At 47.8% G+C, this 20,188-nt stretch overlaps 2 protein-coding genes across 5 annotated transcripts in view; both read right to left on the minus strand.

Moving 5' to 3' along the window:
* The window catches only part of Scamp3 (secretory carrier membrane protein 3), an 8,815-nt gene extending 7,012 nt beyond the window's left edge, over window positions 1–1,803 (minus strand). The window contains exons 1-4 of the mRNA XM_013015227.1: window positions 1,647–1,803; window positions 1,232–1,309; window positions 602–730; window positions 395–515 (exon numbers count right to left, since the gene is read on the minus strand). Coding sequence (XP_012870681.1) covers window positions 395–515; window positions 602–730; window positions 1,232–1,309; window positions 1,647–1,712 — 394 coding nt within the window. The 5' untranslated portion in view covers window positions 1,713–1,803. The remainder of the gene's footprint in view (window positions 1–394; window positions 516–601; window positions 731–1,231; window positions 1,310–1,646) is intronic.
* Window positions 1,804–2,287: 484 nt separating this feature from the next.
* On the minus strand, window positions 2,288–15,465 carry Clk2 (CDC-like kinase 2). Of its 4 annotated transcripts, none has more exons than XM_013015224.1 (13): window positions 15,131–15,459; window positions 12,951–13,120; window positions 11,307–11,535; window positions 10,541–10,625; window positions 10,120–10,186; window positions 9,837–9,953; window positions 7,063–7,229; window positions 6,029–6,123; window positions 4,049–4,178; window positions 3,872–3,954; window positions 3,637–3,716; window positions 3,364–3,454; window positions 2,288–2,821 (listed from the first exon to the last, which is right to left on the minus strand). In XM_013015224.1, exons 2-13 carry the CDS (start codon window positions 13,118–13,120, stop codon window positions 2,636–2,638), a joined length of 1,500 nt encoding a protein of 499 aa, XP_012870678.1. In that variant the 5' UTR covers window positions 15,131–15,459; the 3' UTR covers window positions 2,288–2,635. The 4 variants fall into 4 exon arrangements, with proteins under 4 accessions (XP_012870678.1, XP_012870677.1, XP_012870679.1 ...); XM_013015223.1 differs by having other exon boundaries at window positions 10,541–10,628; XM_013015225.1 differs by having other exon boundaries at window positions 11,307–11,532; window positions 15,131–15,436.
* Window positions 15,466–20,188: the final 4,723 nt, after the last annotated feature.

The raw sequence follows: 20,188 nt of genomic DNA on the forward strand, positions 1-20,188 counted from the left end.
AAAAAAAAAAAGTCTCATGGACTTTCCTGCCCAGGCTGGCTTTGAACCGTGATCCTCAGATTTCAGCTTTCTGAGTAGCTAGAATTATAGGCATGAGCCACTAATGCCCAGATATTCTCATTTTACAAATAAAGAAATTGAGGTGCTCAAGATTAGGTAACCAAGGAAGAGGCTGGGAACATAGCTCAGTGGCATTAGCCCTTACCTAGTATGTACAAGGTCCTAGATTAGATCTCTAGCACTGTAAGTAAATAACAAAGAAATTTCCCAGAAGCACATGGCTAATAAACAGTATCTCCACAATGCAAACTCAACAGTCTAAATGCACAGATCTTAGTATTTTTTTTTCCAAACTCATATATGCTTTTCCTTACCCTACCAAGAGTTTACTTACTGGCTGTGCCCCCCAGGGCAACATGTTGAAGCTCTCGCTCTCTTCGGTCCAACTCCTCTGCTTTCCTGTTGAGCTCCTCCTGTTTCTTTAACAACTCAGCTGTGGCTGCTGCAGCTGAAGCCTACCAAGCATGAACAGAGGGACGAGTAAGTCTCTGGCTTCATGACTGGTCCCTCTCCCAAGCCCCCACCTGTACACACCCTTCACCTGAGTGCTGTAGGAGCCATAGTTCTTGGGTTCCTTGGGGCTGAGCTTTCTGGAGGGCTGCAAGGAGGGAGCTGAGGGTGGTGGTAATGGAGCAGGGGCTGAGGCAGGAAGCTCATAAGGAGGTGGGGGCTGTTGGGAAAAAGGCCTTAGAGATTGTCTGGTCCCTAGAACACAGGAATCTAGTGTCTCTTGGGAAATTGTTAGAACCACAATTCAGGACATAAGGCAGCAGTCTTTGTTCCAGTTACAAAGCTAGTTTCTTTGATCCCCATTCCAATTCTTTAGCAAGAACTGAAAATATTTATTTCCATATCCAATTCTTAACTTGTTAAGCCCACCATTTTCCTATTTCAATGGGTCCAACAGACTACTTCTATTCCTTGCATCTACCTGCCCCAATCTTAAGTTTCTTTAAGGAAGTCTTTCCAGAGAACTGGTTCACACCTTGCCCTCTGGCCCTCTCAAAACTGTTAGAGATTAATTCAGATGACCCCTAAGCCCCAGACTAGTGTCTCTCAGGGAGCTTCAACCACGGTTTTTCCTCAGCATGCAGGAAATACTCAGTACCCAGACTGGGCTTATTGGCACATTCTCCCCATTCTTGCTCGTCTGTCCTCTCCAGCAGCTTACCTCGCGGTTCTCAAAAGGGTTGTAGACATCAAGCGTGGCATACTGAGAGCTGGGTCGGTGCTGAATCACAGCTGGGTCCTGAGAGCAGAGACCTGACCTGAGCTCAGCTGGCATTCAATCCCTCCCATAACCTAGGAGGACTCCTCCTAAACTGCCCCTGGCTCCAAGTACTGCACTTTTGGAGCCACGTTGTGGTCCCAACATTTGCTTCCAAGTCTGTCACATCTCACTTCCACTACCAGCTCCTTACAGGACGGGGCCCGCCCCCAGGTGCTCGCTGGTCGGGAGTCACCATCACCCCCCACGTGCCGGCACTTCTATAGACTAAGGTGACGAGTGTGAACCGTAGTTTGCCCGACCCGACACAAGGGAGACTCATGAATCCGACTGGCTAAAGGAGGCCTTCGCAAGTCACCTGAAAAGGGTTGTCAAGTTCGCCCGACTCGGCGAAAGGGTTCCCGCCGTCTCTGCTCTGAGCCATGTTTGCAACGGAGGACTGGGCCAGTCCCTACCCTCCACGCCCCTGCCGCGGCAGTGGCTCTCCAAGCGCTCTCCTATCCTCTGTCCGCTCGGCTCCCCGTGCACCGATTGGCTAAGTCGACCGGAAGGACTACAAGAAGCCTCGCAGCAGCTGGTCGCGCCTGCGTCTTAGCGAGATGGAAGACCCTCACGTGACACGCCCAGGCCCGCCTCAGCAGCTAAAGTCCGCACTTGCTCACGTGACAGCACTCCATCAACGAACTACATTTCCCAGGTAGTCTCGCGCAGGAACCCTGACCACGCTAGTGTCCCAAGATGCAAGTTGGGAGAGTTCCACCCTCTGCGGGTCTCGAAAAGCCCAGGATTTGCAGCCTGACGACTATTAGGCAGGCCCCTTTCCCAGCCCTCACTACCCCGGGTAAGAAAAATGCTATTCTATAACCTCTCTCCAAGTTAGCCTCCAAGAAATGCGATCCTACCCTTTGGGACCTCTAGGACAGGCTAAACTGCTGTACCTGCTCTAGCTCATTCTGGAGGGTGACAGGGATTCCTCTCAAACCCAAACTCAGCCAGGGATGGGGGTCAGATGAAGCACGTCATTTTATTTCACAAACACTGTACAAAATTCCTTATAAAACATGGGATAGATGCCACCTGGTTACCTCAATCTGCCCCCATCCAACTACCTTTGAGGGAGGCAATTGAGGGTGGGAAGTGTATGGATGAATAGCATTATGTACAAGGCAAGGGTTGAAGTGATTGGTACAAGTTCTGTCATATTTACACTACTTCACATATTCACAGGAATATAGGGAGCCAGGAGGGAATGAGCTCCGGCTCTGTTCTCTTGTATAAAAAAGCACCAGTGTCCTGGACTGGGCACCCACTGCTGTAAGTGATGCAGGGGGGCCCAGGGTCTCATTGTCACCGACTGATATCCCGACTGGAGTCCCACAACTTGGGATTAGGTGGCTCAGTCCGAAGGCGGGCGAAGAACGGATGTTGAAGGGCTTCACCTAAGGTCAGCCGCTTAGTAGGTTCATACTCTAGCATACTTTCAATCAGATCGAAGAGCTGGTGGTGTTCCTCTGCCTCAGAGGTCAGATACCGCTGGTGGGGGGAGGGGAGGGAGCAGGAAAAAGGTGAGGCAGGATGCCTTATACACCCTGCCTTTCTTCTTCAAGTCCCTACTCTTCAATCCTGGCAAAAGAATCAATGCTTTGCTTGCCTTACCAAGACCATGCCATGACCAATGTTCCTGATATCATACCTCAACCTATCTTCCCACTAGCACAATCACTCCTTCATATTCTTTGGACGTTCTTCCTACTTGTATATCCTTGTCAACATCAGGAATTCTTTAGCTCATTAAAATATAAGCAAGCTTTTCAAAAGTAGTTTATTCTTTCCTGCCTGACCTAAAGAATCCAGGACATTGCTTTGATCTCTTGTAGTCTGAAGGTTAGGCTGTCTAACCTTTTCCTCCATATTAAAACCACTCCTTGTCTTTTATTGACCAAAAAATGTCTTCTTTCAGTTTTCCTCCCCTCCTTTCCTAACACTCTGCTGTGGAGTACATTCCAACGGCAAACCAACTTAAGAAGAAAGTGACTTTAGATGGTTGGGCACTATTGATCCCCAGCCTGGCTCACCCGCAAAGGTTTGCAATTCTCACGAACGTAGCGGCCAGCTGATGTGTTCTCATCCCAATCCAAGCGGCCCCGGTAAAAATATTTCTGTTTTCTGGAGGGGAAGGGAAGGTTGAGGAATCAGATGGTTCCCCTCGTTATAGGATATTTCCCTTATTTCCACATGTAAATGTAAATGGGTAAGATTTGTTGAGGAAAAATAAAAAATTATGTGAAACTGACCAGTTCTGTGGAAACAAAATAAAAAGGGTTAACTCCCTTCTGCTCAAGGTTCACCTTGTCTTTCGGATCATCCGAGAAGGGATGGGACCCAGAATCCTTTCCATCATGGCTAGATGTTCTCTGTTGTCATGTGTCTGGGAAACAAAAGACAGAACTATGGGTCTGAATAGAGACTGCTGAGGACTAGCTGCCAGTTGGGCAACATGGAAGAGTGAGCAGGCATGTCCTCAGCAAGCACAAAGAAACTGGGCAGAAAAATGCCAGGCAGTCAATATACCCAACCACTTACCTGGAAGAGAGTAAAGCCAACGTAGTACTCAAAAATGATACAGCCTATGCTCCATACATCACAAGGCTGAGACCAGCCCAACTCTGGGTAGGAATGGGAAGGAAAAAGTGTTAGGCGTTTTAGGGGACACCACCCTCACACCACCTCACACATTTGGACAACCCTGCCTTCCCTTACCAAGGATAACCTCTGGTGCTCGGTAATGGCGAGTGGAGACAATGGTGCTATGATGCTCATGGTCAAAGGTGGCACTGCCAAAGTCTACCACCCGCACAGCTGTGCTCTTCACACTGCGCTCATCTCGCTTCTAGGAGCAAAACAGGAAGGGAATGAACCTCTGCACTATATACTAAGACTCTACCAGCATTCTCTAAAGTACTCTTGAGGCTTAAAAAAGCAATGGTGGCTTGACACCAGTGGTTTTCGCCTATAACTCTACCTACTCAGGAGGTTGAGGTAAGAGAGCTGAGGATGGAGGTACAAAGCCAGTCTGGGCAGGAAAGTCCTTAGGACTCAATCTCTAAACTGTCCAGCAAAAAGCCAAGTTGGAGGTATGCCTCAAGTGGGAGAGCATCAAACAAAAAGCAGAGCAATGTCAAAGGCCCAGAGTTCAAACTCCAGTATCAGCAATTAAAAAACAAAACCAAGTGAGGTGCCGGTGGCTCACACCTGTAATTCTAGCTACTCAGGAGGCTGATCTCTGAGGATCACGGTTCAAAGCCAGCCCCAGCAGGAAAGTCCAGGAAAGGCTGTGAGAGAGACTTTTATCTCCAAAAAACCAGAAATGGCTCTGTGGCTCAAGTGGTAGAGCGCTAGCCTTGAGTTGAAGAGCTGAGGGACAGCACCCAGGCCCAGAGTTCAAGTCCAACAGACCCCCCCAAAAAAATCAATCATGGCTTGCCTCAAAACTGCTGGGAAAAATCTAGTTTACAGTGTTACTTTAGTACTTTTAGGGGTGGGAGAGTAGATTAAAGGATGATTATGGAATAGCTTGCCAGTCTCTAATACAGAAAGACTATATACTCAAGAGAAGTTTTTCTGAAACATGTAGGAAAGGGGTCAAGTGATAGAGAGCAGGTTAAGCTTTTGTATTTCCAGTTATTCAAGGGAGCTGAGCTTTCCTATGTCACAGAAATACACACACAGGGGCTGGGAATATGACTTAGTGGTAGAGTGCTTGCCTAGCATGCATGAAGCCCTAGGTTTGATTCCTTAGTACCACATAAACAGAAAAAAAAGAAATACACACACACACACACACACACACTTTTTTTTGTTGTTGTTATTGTTGGTAGTGGGGTCTGAACTCTGGGCCTGGGTGTTGTCCCTCAGCTTTTCAGCTCAAGGCTAGCACTCTACCACTTGAGCCATAGCTCCAGTTCTGGCATTTTGTTTTATGTGGTACTAAGGAATCAAACCCAGGGCTTCAAGCATGCTAGGCAAGCACTCTACCACTAGGGCACATTTCCAGCCCCACATCTGTTTCTTAAGAAGCATTCTCAGTCTATTCAAAATGTTACACTTTCTCTCCTGATTTTCATCTTCTTAAATCTTTCCCTTTCACCCTATCTAATACTTCAGCTTTAACAAGCTGGAACCAGACAGGAAGAAAATATGGTAGAAAGAAATAAAAAGGGGGCAGGGGGCTGGCACTTATAATCCTAGCTACTCAGGAGGCTGAGATCTGAGGATCACCATTCAAAGCCAGTCGGGGCAGGAAAGTCCATAAGACTCTTTATCTCCAATAAACCACTAGAAAACCGGAAGTGGCGCTGTGTCTCAAGGGGTAGAGCGCTCACCTTGAGCTGAAGAGTACAGGACATCACCCAAGCCATAGTTCAAGCCCCGTGACCAACAAAAAAATAATAAAAAGGAGGCTGGGAAGGTGGCACAGTGGTAGAGCACTTGCCTTGCATGCATGAGGCCCTGGGTTCGATTCCTCAGCACCACATTAAGAGAACAAGCCAGAAGTAGAGCTGTGGCTCAAATGATTAAGAACGCTGTCCTTGAGCTGAAGAGCTGAGAGACAGCGCCCAGGCCCAGAGTTCAAGCCCCAATGACCACCACCACCAACAACAAAAGGTTCAAACAGAAAGCAAAACTCATGTGGCCTAGCTGCCTGCCCCCATGAGCCTTTTGAGAATTTTATCATCTTACCTTCTCTAGATTGTAGGTGAGCTCGTAGTCTGAATTCACAAAGAGAATATTTTCTGGTTTGAGGTCCGTATGTGTCAACTTGTTGTCATGAAGGACTGTAGGGGAGAAGGCCAGGTAAGACTTGGTTCAGGTGGTCAGAGCAAACTGATACCAAGCTGACCACAGGCTAAACACTCAGAGGCACAACATCACTGGAGGGTGCTTCCTGTGCTATATAAACCAAATGAAAGCTGGGCGCTGGTGACTCACGCCTGTAATACAGGATGCTAAGAGCTGAGGATCCTGGTTCAGCACAGGCACCAAAGTCCGTGAGACTCTCATCTCCAATAAACCACTCAGAAAACCAAAAGTGGTTAAGTGCTAGCCTTGAGCTGAAGATCTGAGGGACAGCACCCAGGCCCAGAGTTCAAGCTCCACGACAGACCAAAGAACAAACCAAACAAAAAAACAAAAAAAGTGAAATGTTTGGCCTAAGTAGGCCTACTGTGACTAAGGTTTACATATAAATATGTATCTCACTTATGGAAAAAAGGTAAGAGTAGTATAGGTAGGTAGTTCTTTTGTTTTTAAATTCTGACCTTGGTTTGCATTTCTGCAGACTCAATTATGTGAAACTGCATTTCTGTGAAGATTCAGGAAGTCTGTACTTGTCTGGACTTCCTATATCTGGCCCCTTAGCTGAACTATTTCTTTCACATCCATAACTACTTTGCCATGAATAGAGAGCATCTAATTTCAAACAAAGGTAAACCTCTAGCCCACACTTTCTCACAGAAGAGAAGAGAAAGAAATACAACATAATTAAGTGCTTTGATTTCACAGGCTCTTTCCCAGCTCATGCTAGGTTGGATGTGGAATAAGAGTAATTGCCATGAATGAAGATGTCATTCAAGGAGTTAAGTCAGAAGAGATGCAGGATGACAGTGAATAAAAACCATGCAGCTAAGTTGATCAGTTAGGGGCTTGCCCAGTACACAGGTAGACAGAAATGAACAGAAGGGCTTCCCAAGTCCTCTTTGGCCCACCCCACTCACACTTGACGGCCTGGCACAGCTGGAAGGCCATGTGGTGCACTTGGTGGATGGGGTATGGCAGGTAGTTGTTGTCTTTGAGGAAATCAAAGGTGCTAAGGCCCAGAAGCTCAAAGGAGATACACATGTGGCCATGGTAGTCAAACCAGTCAAACATCTGGACACAGAGGCTGGGAAGAGAGAGAGGAGGAAGCAGGATGTTTAATGAGCATCCAAATGAATAATTATTTACTCTACATACTGTGTAAAAACATGCTGGCTAATAATCCTAACAAAATTCAGTTCAACTAGAAAATAGCCTCTCTGGCACATGCAAAAAAGATACTAGTTGATAAACTTGCAAACATTATTTGCAACATTTTAAATAATTTGAAAAGTATATGCTAGACTGGAGGTGGTGGTCTACTCCTATAGTCTCAGCACTTAGAAGGCTAAGAAAAGAGTATTACAAGTTCAAAATGGAGAAGGTAAGCCAGAGATACATAGAGACACTGTCTCAAAAAAAAACCAGCTAGCTGGGCGCTGGTGGCTCACGCCTGTAATCCTAGCTACTCAGGAGGCTGAGATATGAGGATCGGCGGTTCAAAGACAACCCAGACAGGAAAGTCCGTGAAACTCTTATCTCCAATAAGCCACCAGAGCCTGGCGCTGGTGGCTCACACCTGTAATCCTAGCTACTCAGGAGACTGAGATCTGAGGATCACGGTTCAAAGCCAGCCCGGGCAGGAGAGACCGTGAGACTCCTATCTCCAATAAACCACCAGAAAACCGGAAGTGGCGCTGTAGCTCAAGTGGTAGAGCACTAGTCTTGAGCTGAAGAGCTGAGGAACAGCGGTCAGGCCCAGAGTTCAAGGCCCACGACTGACCAAAAAAACAAAACAAAACAAAACAGCTAGCTTGGTGCTGGTGGCTCATGCCTGTAACCCTAGCTACTCAGGAGGCTGAGATCTGAGGATCACTGTTCAAAGCCAGCCCAGGCAGCAAAGTCTGTGAGACTCTTATCACCAATAAACCACTAGAAAACCGGAAGTGGTGCTGTGGCTCAAGCTCAGAGCACTCGCCTTAAGCTGAAGAGCACAGGGACAGCACCAAAGCCCAGAGTTCAAGCCCTACGACCGAGAAAAAAAAAAAAAAAAAAGCTAATACTGGTGACTCAAACCTGTAATCCTGGGCTGGGAAGGTGGCTCAGTGGTAGAGCGCTTGCCTTGCATGCATGAGGCCCTGGGTTCAATTCCTCAGTACCACATAAGCAAAAAAGAAAAAAAGCCAGAAGTGGCGCTGTGACTCAAGTGGTAGAGCGCTAGCCTTGAGCTGAAGAGCTGAGGGACAGCGCCCAGGCCCAGAGTTCAGGCCCCACAACCGGACCCCAAAAACAAACAAACAAACAAAAAACCCTGTAATCCTAGCTATTCAGGAGGATGAGATCTGAGGACCCCAGTTCAAAGCTAGCCCAGACAGTGAAGTCCATGACACTCTCATCTCTGACTAACCACCAAAAAGGTGGGAGTGGAGCTGTGGCTCAAAGTAGTAGAGGGCTAGCCTTGAGCACTAAAGCTCAGGGAGAATGCCTAGGCCCTGAGTTCAAGACCCAGGACCATCTCCCACTTCCCATCCCCAAAAATTCACTCTTATGTGAGATGGTTCATCCTATAATCCTGTAAAATGGACTTGGGGACCCCTATTCAAGGCCAGCCTGGGCATAAAATCTGGGCATTACTGGGGTTTGAACTCAGGACCTGTGCTTGCTAGGCAAGTGCTCTACAAACTGAATCATACCTGCCTAGCTCTTTATTATTTTGGGGACAATCTTATGGATTTTTCTGCTCATGCTGGGTTCAAATGATGATCCTCTGGATCACAGGCCTCCTTAGTAGCTAGTTGTATGCCACTGGTGCCAGGCTCTGTGTGTGTGTGTGTGTGTGTGCGCACGCGCATTAGTACTAGGTTTTGTTGGGGTTTTTTTGTCCGTTGTGGGGCTTGAACTCTGGGCCTGGGCGCTGTCCCTCAGCTCTTCAGCTCAAGGCGAGCGCTCTACCACTTGAGCTACAGCGCCACTTCCGGTTTTCTGGTGGTTTATTGGAGATAGGAGTCTCACGGTCTCTCCTGTCCAGGCTGGCTTTGAACTGTGATCCTCAGATCTCAGCCTCCTGAGTAGCTAGGACTACAGGCGTGAACCACCAGTGCCTGGCTAGTACTAGGTCTTATATTTAGTGGGACTTAAGCTCGAGCTCAGCTTTCACTCACAGCTGGTATTCTACCACCTGAGCCATGCCTACAGTTCTGACTTTTTGCTGGTTAACTGAAAGTGAATCTCTCAGATTTGTTGCCCCAGGCTGGCTTGGAACTGCCATCCTCAGATCTTACCTCCTTGAGTAGCCAGGATTATAGATGGGAGCCACTGGTGCCTAACAAACTCTTACATTATGGAACTAGGCCCTTGAACATTCCAGGCAAGTGCTCTACCCCTGAGCTAAATCACTAGCCCAAATTCACATTATGGTTACAAAGACAGGTGCTCTGCCAGAGGATTATGTCTGAGGTATTATCTCCATATCCTTATCAAGAGCCAAACCGCAAAACAATCTAACTATTCTAAAAACAAGAGGAATACATTAGAGAATGTCACAAGGTCTCTATTCCTACCCTGATGTTCTACTACTCTAAGATGGCTAATAAAAAATGAATGGATGAGAACATGGAGACTCCTCTGCCTGCCTAACCCATCTTTCCTGCAGAGTTGCAACTTAGCATCTTCACATAGCCCTTTGCTTGCTTACTTCTTGTTGTCAGGGTCCTTTTCATTGATCTTCTCTAGCACATTGATTTCAAGTCGAGCTGCTTCTTTGTACTTCTCCACATTCTTAATAATCTTCAAGGCAACTCGAGCACCTCCCCTGTAGGTTGGGCAGAGAAAGTTCTGTTGGGTTCTCAAGAATATCTCAGATTGAATGGGGGGACTAAGAAATCCTGCCTTTGGCTAATCAAACACAAGTCCTAGCTACCTCCACCCTCTCTTCACCTAACAAGTGTGAAGAAGGAACAGGTCTTTCAATCAGTTACCTGCGATGATCAACACACTGTACAACTCGGCCAAAGGTCCCCTCTCCTAAGGTGCTAATAATTTCATCTGAAATGAAAGAGAGCAGGGTCGGGGAGAGGGAGGGAGAAAAGGGGGAAGGGGGTGAGCTGAATTGGAAGGAAAAAAAAGGGTATAGCATCCTGGGGTGAGGAGATGAAGGGAACAGATACAGATGGTCACAGGGGAAGAAAACCCCTGCATGATTCCCACCACCTTTAAACCCAGGGGCCATGAGAGCTGGGAGTGGACAACAGAGGTCAATTCTCAACAGCAACTCAAACCACCCAGATGAACAACACCACTGAGAAAAGGCAAAAGAGGCTGTGACTTGGGTTGGCTTGGGACGTTAGGATGGCTATGGGACCATTAAAGGCTATAGGATTGTTACGATTTGGCTTGTACATCGCTCTTGTAGCCAGTCCCCGACGTGGTAGATGAGGTGGCCCTCAGCGTCGTCCTCTACACTCTTGGCTCTCCGGCTGCTGTGCTGCTGTCGGGGGGCGGGGGGGATCGGAGCAAGCCAGGTGTCGGAGCGGGGGCCGGAGGGAGGCGGGGTGGGTGGTGGAGGGGCCACCGGTCACAGGCGCCCAGCCAGGGGGGACAGACGATGATGGGGGACAGTGGAAGGGAACACGTCAGATGCAGTAAGGCGGATCCGTGTGAGAAGAGAGAGTGGCGCACAATCCCAAGTCCCCAAACCCAAAACGGGAACAGGGAGAGGCTTGGGCAGAGCAGAGAAGTGATGTTGTTGCCAATGTCACCCATAACCCCATGCTCTACACAATGCCCTTTCAGGCAGGCATAAGTCTTCCCTTGCCCCCACCCAAGCTCGCCTGTGAGGGGCCATGGAGCCCAGGGCTTGGGAGAAAAAGTTCACAAACAAGGTCCCCATCAAAAAGTGGTGGCCTCCAGGGCAGAGGAGCTGCTCCCAACACAGTAAGCCCAACATGCCAGGGAAGGCACAATGGGCTTCATGCCCATCCATCTCCAAATTGGACTCCAAGGCCCTTCAAGAGTCAGAGAGCTTCTAAGAGGGTAGGCAGACTCAGAACCCACCTCAACATTCATGCCCTAATGCTCAGCTGAAAACAAGGATGTTTCTCACTTACCACGGTCCCAGAGGGCCTGAAGAAGAGTGGGGAGAGAAAGGGCCTGGGCTGACACTCACCGAAGACGAGTGGCTGAACGTCCGGCTGTGCCTCCTCCGCCGTCTGTGCTTCCTCCGGCTGCTTCGCTGGCTGCGGTAACTGCTGTTCTCTCGATGATACTCATAGGAATGCCGATAGTCTGTGTCATAGTAGGCCTCTCCCCGATCCCGACTGTAGTCATTCCGCCTATAGCTGCCACAGTATCGCCGGTCATATACCCTCCGGTCAGGTGAACGGTCATCATAGCTGCTGATGGATAACAAACTCCCATCAGGTCTACCTGTTCAAGCCACATTCTCTGCCATACCATGGTGAGGAGGTTCTGCCTCACTAAAGAATAAGAACCAGAGGTATAAGGTGAGGAAGTAGAGAGGATTCCTATACCAGCACATTACCTAGGCCTCCAAAAAGGGATTTGCAAATAGGTTTCCATAGTGTAGGGATTATCACCTTCACCTTATAAAAATGGCATCTGTGGAGCCTGCCTCCCCCGCCCCCTCTCTCTTTTTTTGCTGGTTGGTCATAGGGCTTGAACTTTGGGCCTGAGCGCTGTCCCTCAGCTCTTCAGCTCAAGGCTAGCACTCTACCACTTGAGCTACAGCACCTCTCTTAGGGACTTTCCTGCCCTGGATGGCTTTGAACCGAGATTCTCAGATCTCAGCCTCCAGAGTAGCTAGGATTACAGGTGTGAGCCACCACTCTGGGCTGAGCCACTCCCTTTCGGATGTCCACTTCTTCTCTCATGTGATACAAAGAAACAAAGGGCTAGTTTGTTCTTCAGCATTCCTAACTAAAACCCAGCCTTGCTCTACCTACTCCATCCTTTCAATGAACATTCCACTAAATTATTTAAATCAAGCAGACCTAGCTTTCTCTTACATACTAGCTCATTAGCGACCTCTAGTGCCCAGTCTTTGTATATACTTTCCCTCTACCGGAAGACAGTTCTCACAGTTGACTCATACTTGTCCTCAAGACAAGCTCAGATGTCACTTTTTGCCAATACTGTGGCTTAAATTCAGGATCTGGGCACTGTTACTGAGTTTCTCTGCTCAAGGCTTTGAGTCACAGCTCTACTTCTAGTTCTCTGTTGGTTAACTGGAGATAAGAGTCTCACAGCTCATGCCTGTAATCCTTGCTACTCAGGAGGCTGAGATCTGAGGATTGTGGTTCAAAGCCAGCCCAGGCAGGAAAACCATGAGACTCTTATCTCCAATTAACCACTAGAAAACTGGAAGTGGCACTGTGGCTTCAGTGGTAGAGCACTTGCCTTGAGCTGAGGGACAGTGCCCAGGCAGAAGTTCAAACCCCACAAGAACAACAAAAAGGTTTCATGGGGACTTTTTTGCCCTGGCTCGTTTTGAACTGAGAGCCTTACATTTCAGCCTTTTGAGTAGCTAGGGTTACAGGCGTAAGACACCAGACTTGGGTCAATTTGGTTTCTTGAGACAGGATTTTACTATGCAGTTCAGGCTGGCTTCAAATTCTGATCCTCTTGCCTTAGTCAGCCTCCCCAGTGCTGAGATTACAGAAGTGTGCCATCAATTCAGCTTTGTTATACAACTTGTTATCCACTGCTAACTGTTTAACCCAGTGTCCTTAGCATGGAACCAATAAATTTCCAAGTTAGTGGCCTACAGTCAGCCCTCTTCTTGAGCTCTCACCTTCGGGAACGAACATGATAGCTATCCTCCCGCCTGCGCCGCCTTGTCCGATCACTGCTACTTGACCAGGAGCGACTTCTTCGTCGTTTATGCTTTCGGCTTCGATACTGTTCATGGTAACTCCCTCGGCTGCCTCTCTCTGAGGAGTGGTACCTTCGGGGATGAGGCATCTGGAAGGAAAGGATAAGTGAAAATGGTAGGGAAAATTCTTGAGTTTCTCAAAGTCTCCTCTGAGGAGCGGCTGTTCCAAAGGTTCTGACAAACTGCTTTCTGATCTTTAATTTCTACTTCTGTTACTTTTTTTTTTCTTCCTGGGACTATACAGTCACTTACAAATTTTGTTTGCAAACTCTAGAAAGCCCCTTAAGTTCAACTGTTCTACATTTATTTTCTTCAAACTACTCTATGTTCATCCTCTTCAAATATGGGTCCATGAAAACTTTCAGGTCTGAGCCACAGATCATTAGAGGTGAGGGAATGTGGCTGATGCAGATGGCCAGTTTGTCCCTGCTAAAACCTCAGATATGCAATTCTGTCATCATGAGTTCCTCACAACTCAACAGAATAAAGCTTTAGTTTACACAGCTATGTTTTACAGTCATTAACAGTACATCTTGATTATCATAGCCCCAAGGCCAAGAATTTAGTTCCCCAGAAATGTATATATAAAACAAATACTAAATACTAGCATATTCTAGGGGTTTAGGTCTGGCCCTCTCATAGTTTTGGCCAAATCCATCATGAGAGGTTTTAGTATAGTCAATTTTCCACTTAGCCCTTCCCTTACTATATTTATGAATTTGAGAATAAATGGTTTTAAACTAATATCAGCACTACTTGGCTGAGAGTTGAGAGGCTCAAGTTAATGGCATTGGAAATAGTATGATCCACAAATCTGTTTTTCCCCTCAAGGAATGAAATTGGAGAGAAATCAGTCATAACCGGGGAAAAGAACAGGACAGATGAAAAAGGCCCAGAGGGGGCTGGGAAGGTAGCTCAGTGGTAGAGTGCATGCGGGAAGGTAGCTCAGTGGTAGAGTGCATGCCTTGCAAGCATGAGGCCTTGGGTTCGATTCCTCACCACCACATAAACAGAAAAAGCCGGAAGTGGTGCTGTGGCTCCAGTGGTAAAGCGCTAGCCTTGAGCTGAAGAGCTGAGACAGCGTCCAGGCCCAGAGTTCAGGCCCCATGTCCGGCAAAAAAAAAAGAAAAAAAGAAAAAGGCCCAGAGACAGAAATGTTGGTGAGGGAAAGGGAGAATCATATGTGGAAAGTTTTGACTTCATAGCCGGGCACCCATGGCTCACTCCTGTAATCCTAGCTACTCGGGGGAGATCTGAGGATCCAGGTTCAAAGCCAGTCTGGGCAGGAAACATCAGTGAGACTCCAGTTAACCACCAGAAAACCGGAAGTTGTGCTGTGCCTCAGTGGTAGAGCACTAGCCTTGAGCTGAAGAGCTCAGGGATGGTTCCTAGGCCCAGAGTTCAAGCCCCACGACCAATTAAAAAGAAAAAGAAAAAAAATTGACTTCAACATCTGGCTCCCATTCTGGGCAACTTCTTCCCAACCTCTTCAAATTGGGGAGGATGATAATTTGACACAATCTTGTTCAAATAGAGCTGGAAGGAAACCAAGAAAATGGAAGCACAAGATTGTTCTAGGTAATCCAACGCTGATTAGCAAAACTATATAAATGCTATTTTACAAAGAACACACTGCCATTGAAGACACTCACAGGGCCTTTGCAGGAAAAACACAACATCTCTAGGCTACCTTCTTCAACTTCTAAGCCTTCTCACGGCCTCCATTCCTATCCAGAGACACGGAATTCGGTCCTAGCACCAAATTCTTCCAGCAAGCTTCAAGTGATACTTCTCAGGCTAGGATTGGACTACTTAGCCCAACTTCAATACCAGGTTCTTTTGCATCTCTTGAGCAACTCCTATGCCTACCTCACCACCCTTTCTCTTACTTTGGTCCCTCCCAAGTTTTCCATGCTTTCTCAAGTACACCTAAGGCATGCCGACCTCCTTCATCTTCTTACTCTGAGCTCCGCAAAGTTCAACCCTCCTCCGCTCCTAATCTCGCCTCCATCACTTGCCCCCAATCCAATCCTACCCCGCCCGCCCCACGGTCGCCATTTTTCCGCGCGGTGCCGTGGTCCGTATGTCCGCGCGCTCACCGTTCTGGCGGCGAGGCCCGTGCGCTTGTCCCACAGGAAGTCCGTGATGGCGGCGGCACAGCGGCCGGAGAGTCCCGGCACCCCCGCGGCAACGAAGTGCGGCTCCACCCCCCCAACCCGGGACCCTAGGACCTCCCGCCCCGTTCCCGGGCTCCGTTCCAGTCCCGCCCGACCCGGCTCCGTCCCCGCCCCCAGGATCCGCTTGGCGCCGCTCGCACCGCCCCCGCCCGGGGCCCGATCCCAGTTCGATCTCCGGCTCTGGCCTCTCTGCTCCGCCGCCGCCGCCGTGAGCGAGCACGCACGCACGCACGCACGCACGTCCTGCGTCGCTTCCCAGCTACCCCTAGGCTCCGCCCCCAGGGTACCGTGCTCTACCACGTGCTCAGCTAGCTCCGGGGCCTGGACCAGTCAGAGTCCCTGGGGTGCTGAGGGCGGAAGTTCGAGGGGGCAGGGATGGACCCGGGGCGCGCCGGATCAGTCTGCCAGTCAGCTCTTACGCCTTGTGTCTTTTTCCATCCTGACGCACTTTTAGCCTTTTGGTTCAAATATCTGTGATTTACTTATTTCGTTCTGGAGGTTTAGAAGAAAGGATTGTCGTTATTAGTCACTATTTGGGAAACCTGACTATGGTCCTACTTGGTGCTCTCTGATTCTCCAAACATAGCCTAAAAATAACCTCGGCAAAGAGTCTCCTACCTTTTGTCCTAAAGGAAACTTGAGCCTGTAGGGGGAGGGGGGGTGTCTGGAGAAGAAGAGAAGGGGACAATCTGGGCCTGTTGTAACCCATTTGAGAACTGTGTTTTGAGACTTAAAAAATGTATAAACTAGGACTGGGAATGTGGCTTAGTATCCGGAAATTGTAACATATTTTTATAAACAGGTGGACACAGGGTGGACCCTTAATCATTGGCAAGCTGACTCAGACCTTAGAATACTTATTTCCAATAAACGGTTGTAAGATGAGAAAATGGAAAAGCCACATTTTTGAGATGTCAGATCTTAAGAGTCTTTATTAAAAGGCCAGCAACTGCCTGGTAGACTCCTGTCTCAAAGACCAGCAGCCAGTAAATACACTTAGCACTGTTAAAAAACTGGCATAAAGGCCAGAGAGGAAAGAAAGAACAAAAATGCCAATAAACCAATACAGCTCCAATGGAGATCTGAATTTGGACACCATGGTGACCAGAGAAGAACCAGGAGATAGAAGACAGGATATGAACATGGAGACAAGTGGCATAGCATCCTGGCTCCTGAGATGGACCTAAATAGGGTTGGGTTAGGGGGCAGGACCACAGGGAATTCCCAGGCCCAGGTACTAGACTGACAGGTTTAGTAAACTATCAGCCAGTGCTTTCACCTTCCCCCACCATGAAGACAAGATGCCAGACCCTATCATCCTCCACATGGCCAAGATGGTGCTGGCCAGACCAGGTCACCCTATTTCAAAACTACCAAAAAAGCCAGAAGTGGAGCTGTGACTCAAAGTGGTACAGTGCTAGCCTTGAGCAAAAGAGCTCAGGGGAGCCAGGCACTGGTGGTTCACGCCTATAGTCCTAGCTACTCAGGAGGCTGAGATCTGAGGATCGAGGTTCAAAGCCAACCCCGGGCAGGAAAAGCACTCTACCATTAAGCCACATTCCCAGCCCCCTTTGTTTTGTTTTTGTATGGGTATTAGGGATTGAACTCAGGACCTGGGTAAGGCCTCTAGGCTTTTTTGTTCAAGGCTAACCCTGTACCACAGCCCCACTTCTAGCTTTTAGGTGGTTAATTGGAAATAAGAGCCTCCTGGAATTTCCTTCTTGGCTTGGCTTCAAACCAGATCTCAGCTGTTGCCTGATGGAGGTGAGCTTTAGTGAAGCTTCCATTTATTTATTTATTTTGTTGGTCGTGGGTGCTGAACTCGGCCTGGGCACTGTCCCTCAGCTCTTCAGCTCAAGGCAAGCACTCTACCACTTGAGCCACAATGCCACTTCTGGCTTTTATCTGCTTTTGTAGTACTGGAATCAAATCCAGGGCCTCATGCATGCGAGGCAAACACTCTACCACTGAGCCAATTCCCCAGCCATGAAGCTTCCTTTTAAATATAGAAACTCTTCACTTAGGGTCTTTGACTTCAATGACAGAATAAGAATTTTTGGACAAGTCACAATGATAAGAAAACTTGGGGGAAAAAAAAAAAACTTGGAGAGCTTTATTGAGTAAGTAAATAAGCAGTCCTGCAAACAGACAAAAAAGCAGACAAACAGAAGGGCAAGGGTACACTCTAGCAGTGTGTGGGTACTCTCATAGGGACACACACACACACACACACGCATGCACCCACACACAGAGGCAGAGACAGATCCAGAGAGACATAGACATAGAGACAGATACACACATGAGACACCCAGAAAGACATAGTTCCTTGGACTATTAGGGTATTTATAGGGTAAAGGTAGGGGGTCTGGTTTTATGTATAGCTAGGTGCTTTGTCTTTGCTCTAATCACACCTGGTGTTATTCTCTGTGTTTCCAAGTAAGAATCTATCTTGCCATAAAACAGATCGCTATCCTTGAGACAAGGAGGTGTCCTGCTATCTGCATTTTGGGACATCTATCAGACAGTTGTTAATCCTTGGGTGAGAAAGTTATTAATCCCTGGGTGAAGAATGCACCCTTTAGGAAGGAATACATCCTGTTGTCTCTCTTTGAAGCAAAGACAGCACCTCTATGTTTATAAATACCATAATTTCTGAGTTGCCTTCACTAGGCCTTAGATTCCATACATTATTCTGTTTTATCAGCCTCCTGAGTAGCTAGGGATTACAAGTGTGGGCTCCTAGCTTCAAACTTGTATTTAGGTTTTAGAAAGGTAACTGGTAGCTGGGTGCCAATGGCTCTCACCTATAATTCTAGCTACTCAGGAGGCTGAGATCTGAGGATTGCAGTTGGAAGCCAGCCTGAGCAGGAAAGTCCATGAGACTCTTATCTCCAATAAAGTACTCAAAAAAGCCAGAGGTGAATTGTGGCTCAAGAGGTAGAGTGCTAGCCTTGAACAAGGGACAAGAAGCTCAGGGACAGCACCTAGGCCTAAAGTTCAAGTCCCAGGACTGGGGGGAAAAATGTAACTGGTAAAAAGAAAAATGATAAAAAAAAAAAAAAGTGTGACTGGTAAAGTATGAAAAAAGAATTAGGCTGGGAGAGATTGACTTTTATTTTATTTTTTGGTTGTTGGGATTTTTGAACTCAGGGACTAGCTACAGTTAGCATTATCCTCACCTCCAGTCATCAGCTTCACCCAGACCTGAGCTCCTCTCTGCCCTAGCATTCCTGCCATATGGTTGGCCACTCCCTCTCTCTGCCCAGACCTACCTGCGCACTCACCTCACCACTATCCCCACAGCTACCTACCTGCCCACTCACCTCACCACTATCCCCAGAGCTACCTACCTGCCCACTCACCTCACCACTATCCCCAGAGCTACCTACCTGGATAGAGGCAGATGCCACAGTGTTCCTTCTTCCAGGGGAGATATGGCCCCTCTAATAAGCCTTATTGTTGTTTTTGTTTCATTTTGTTTTTTTGCCAGTCCTGGGGCTTGAACTCAGGGCCTGGACACTGTCCTTAAGCCTCTTTTACTCAAGGCTAACATTCTATCACTGGAGTCACAGCGCCACTTCCAGCTTTTTCTGTGTATGTGGTACTGAGGAATCAAACCCGGGGCTTCATGCATGCTAGGCAAGCGCTCTACCACTAAGCCACATGCCCAGCCCTAATAAACCTTATAATAATCTTTCTCCTGTGCCTGCCTGCCCCTGCATGGTCCCCTGGGATGGTTGTGATGGATCCTAACAGGCACTGTCCCTGGGCTCTTTAGCTCAAGGCTAGCACTCTACCATTTGAGCCACAGCACCACTTCTGGCTTTTTTGAGTAGTTTATTGGAGATAAGAGTTTCAGGGGGACTTTTCTTTCTTTCCTTTCTTCCTTTCTTTTCCTTCCTTCCTTTCTTTTTCTCTCCCTCCCTTTCTCTCTCTTTCTCATTTCTTTCATTCCTTCTTTTCTTTTCTTTCTTTTTTTTTTTTTTTTTGAGTCTGGTCATGGGGCCTGAACTCTGGGCCTGGGTGCTGTCCCTCAGCTCTTCAGCTCAAGGCTAGCACTCTACCACTTGAGCCATAGCTCCACTTCTGGCTTTTTTCTTTTTTGCTTATGTGGTGTTGAGGAATCGAACCCAGGGCCTCAGGCATGCAAGGCAAGCACTCTACCATTGAGCCACCTTCCCAGCCCTTTTTTTTTTCTTTTCTTTCTTTCTTTTTTTTTGGGGGGTGTCCGATCGTGGGGCCTGAACTCTGGGCCTGGGTGCTGTCCCTCAGCTCTTCAGCTCAAGGGTAGTGCTCTACCACTTGAGCCACAGCGCCACCTCCAGCTTTTTTCTTTTTGCTTATGTGGTCCTGGGGAATTGAACCCAGGGCCTCAGGCATGCAAGGCAAGCGCTCTACCACTGAGCCACCTTCCCAGCCCTTTTCTTTCTTTCTTTCTCTCTCTTTTCCTTCCTTTCTCTCTCTCTTTTTTCTTTCTTTCTCTTTTCTTTCTTTCTTTCTCCCCCCCCCCCTTCCTTTTCCGGTCATTGGGGTTGAACTCCACCTGAGCTCTTCTGCTCAAGGCTAGTGATCTACCACTTGAACCACAGCCCCACTTCCAGCTTTCTCTGAGTAATTTATCGGAGATAAGAGTCTCATGGACTTTCTTGCCTGGGCTGGCTTTGAACCCTGATCCTCAGATCTCAGCCTTCTGAGTAGCTAGGATTACAGGCATGAGCCACTGGTGCCTTGCTAAGACTGAAAACTCTTACAAAGCCTTCTAAAATAATTTAGGTGGAAAAAAGGCCCACCAAGGACTTGAAATAGGCAGTAACAATAAAAAAAAATGGAGCTGAAGGGAAGAAGTTCAGATTATTGGGAATGTACAGCACTTAGTAACACAGTGTAATTTCTTGTTTGTCCTGTGCTTGGGCAGATGAGCAGTTAGCTTAATAGCTACAACTTTTTTTTTTTTTTTGGTCCAGTTGTGGGGCCTGAACT

This window comes from Dipodomys ordii, unplaced genomic scaffold, assembly GCF_000151885.1.
Source record: "Dipodomys ordii isolate 6190 unplaced genomic scaffold, Dord_2.0 Scaffold26, whole genome shotgun sequence".
Classification (NCBI taxonomy): Eukaryota; Metazoa; Chordata; class Mammalia; order Rodentia; family Heteromyidae; genus Dipodomys; species Dipodomys ordii.

Bases quoted from the DNA above. Each gene is read 5' to 3' on its own strand.
- Clk2 (XM_013015223.1), bottom strand. From the start codon at position 13,120: ATGCCTCATCCCCGAAGGTACCACTCCTCAGAGAGAGGCAGCCGAGGG. The intron at 9,954-10,119 runs GTAACTGATTGA...CCCAACCTACAG, and splicing joins CAGTGTGTTGATCATCGCAG to GGGAGGTGCTCGAGTTGCCT. The intron at 7,230-9,836 runs GTAAGCAAGCAA...CTCTCTTCCCAG, and splicing joins AAGGACCCTGACAACAAGAA to CCTCTGTGTCCAGATGTTTG.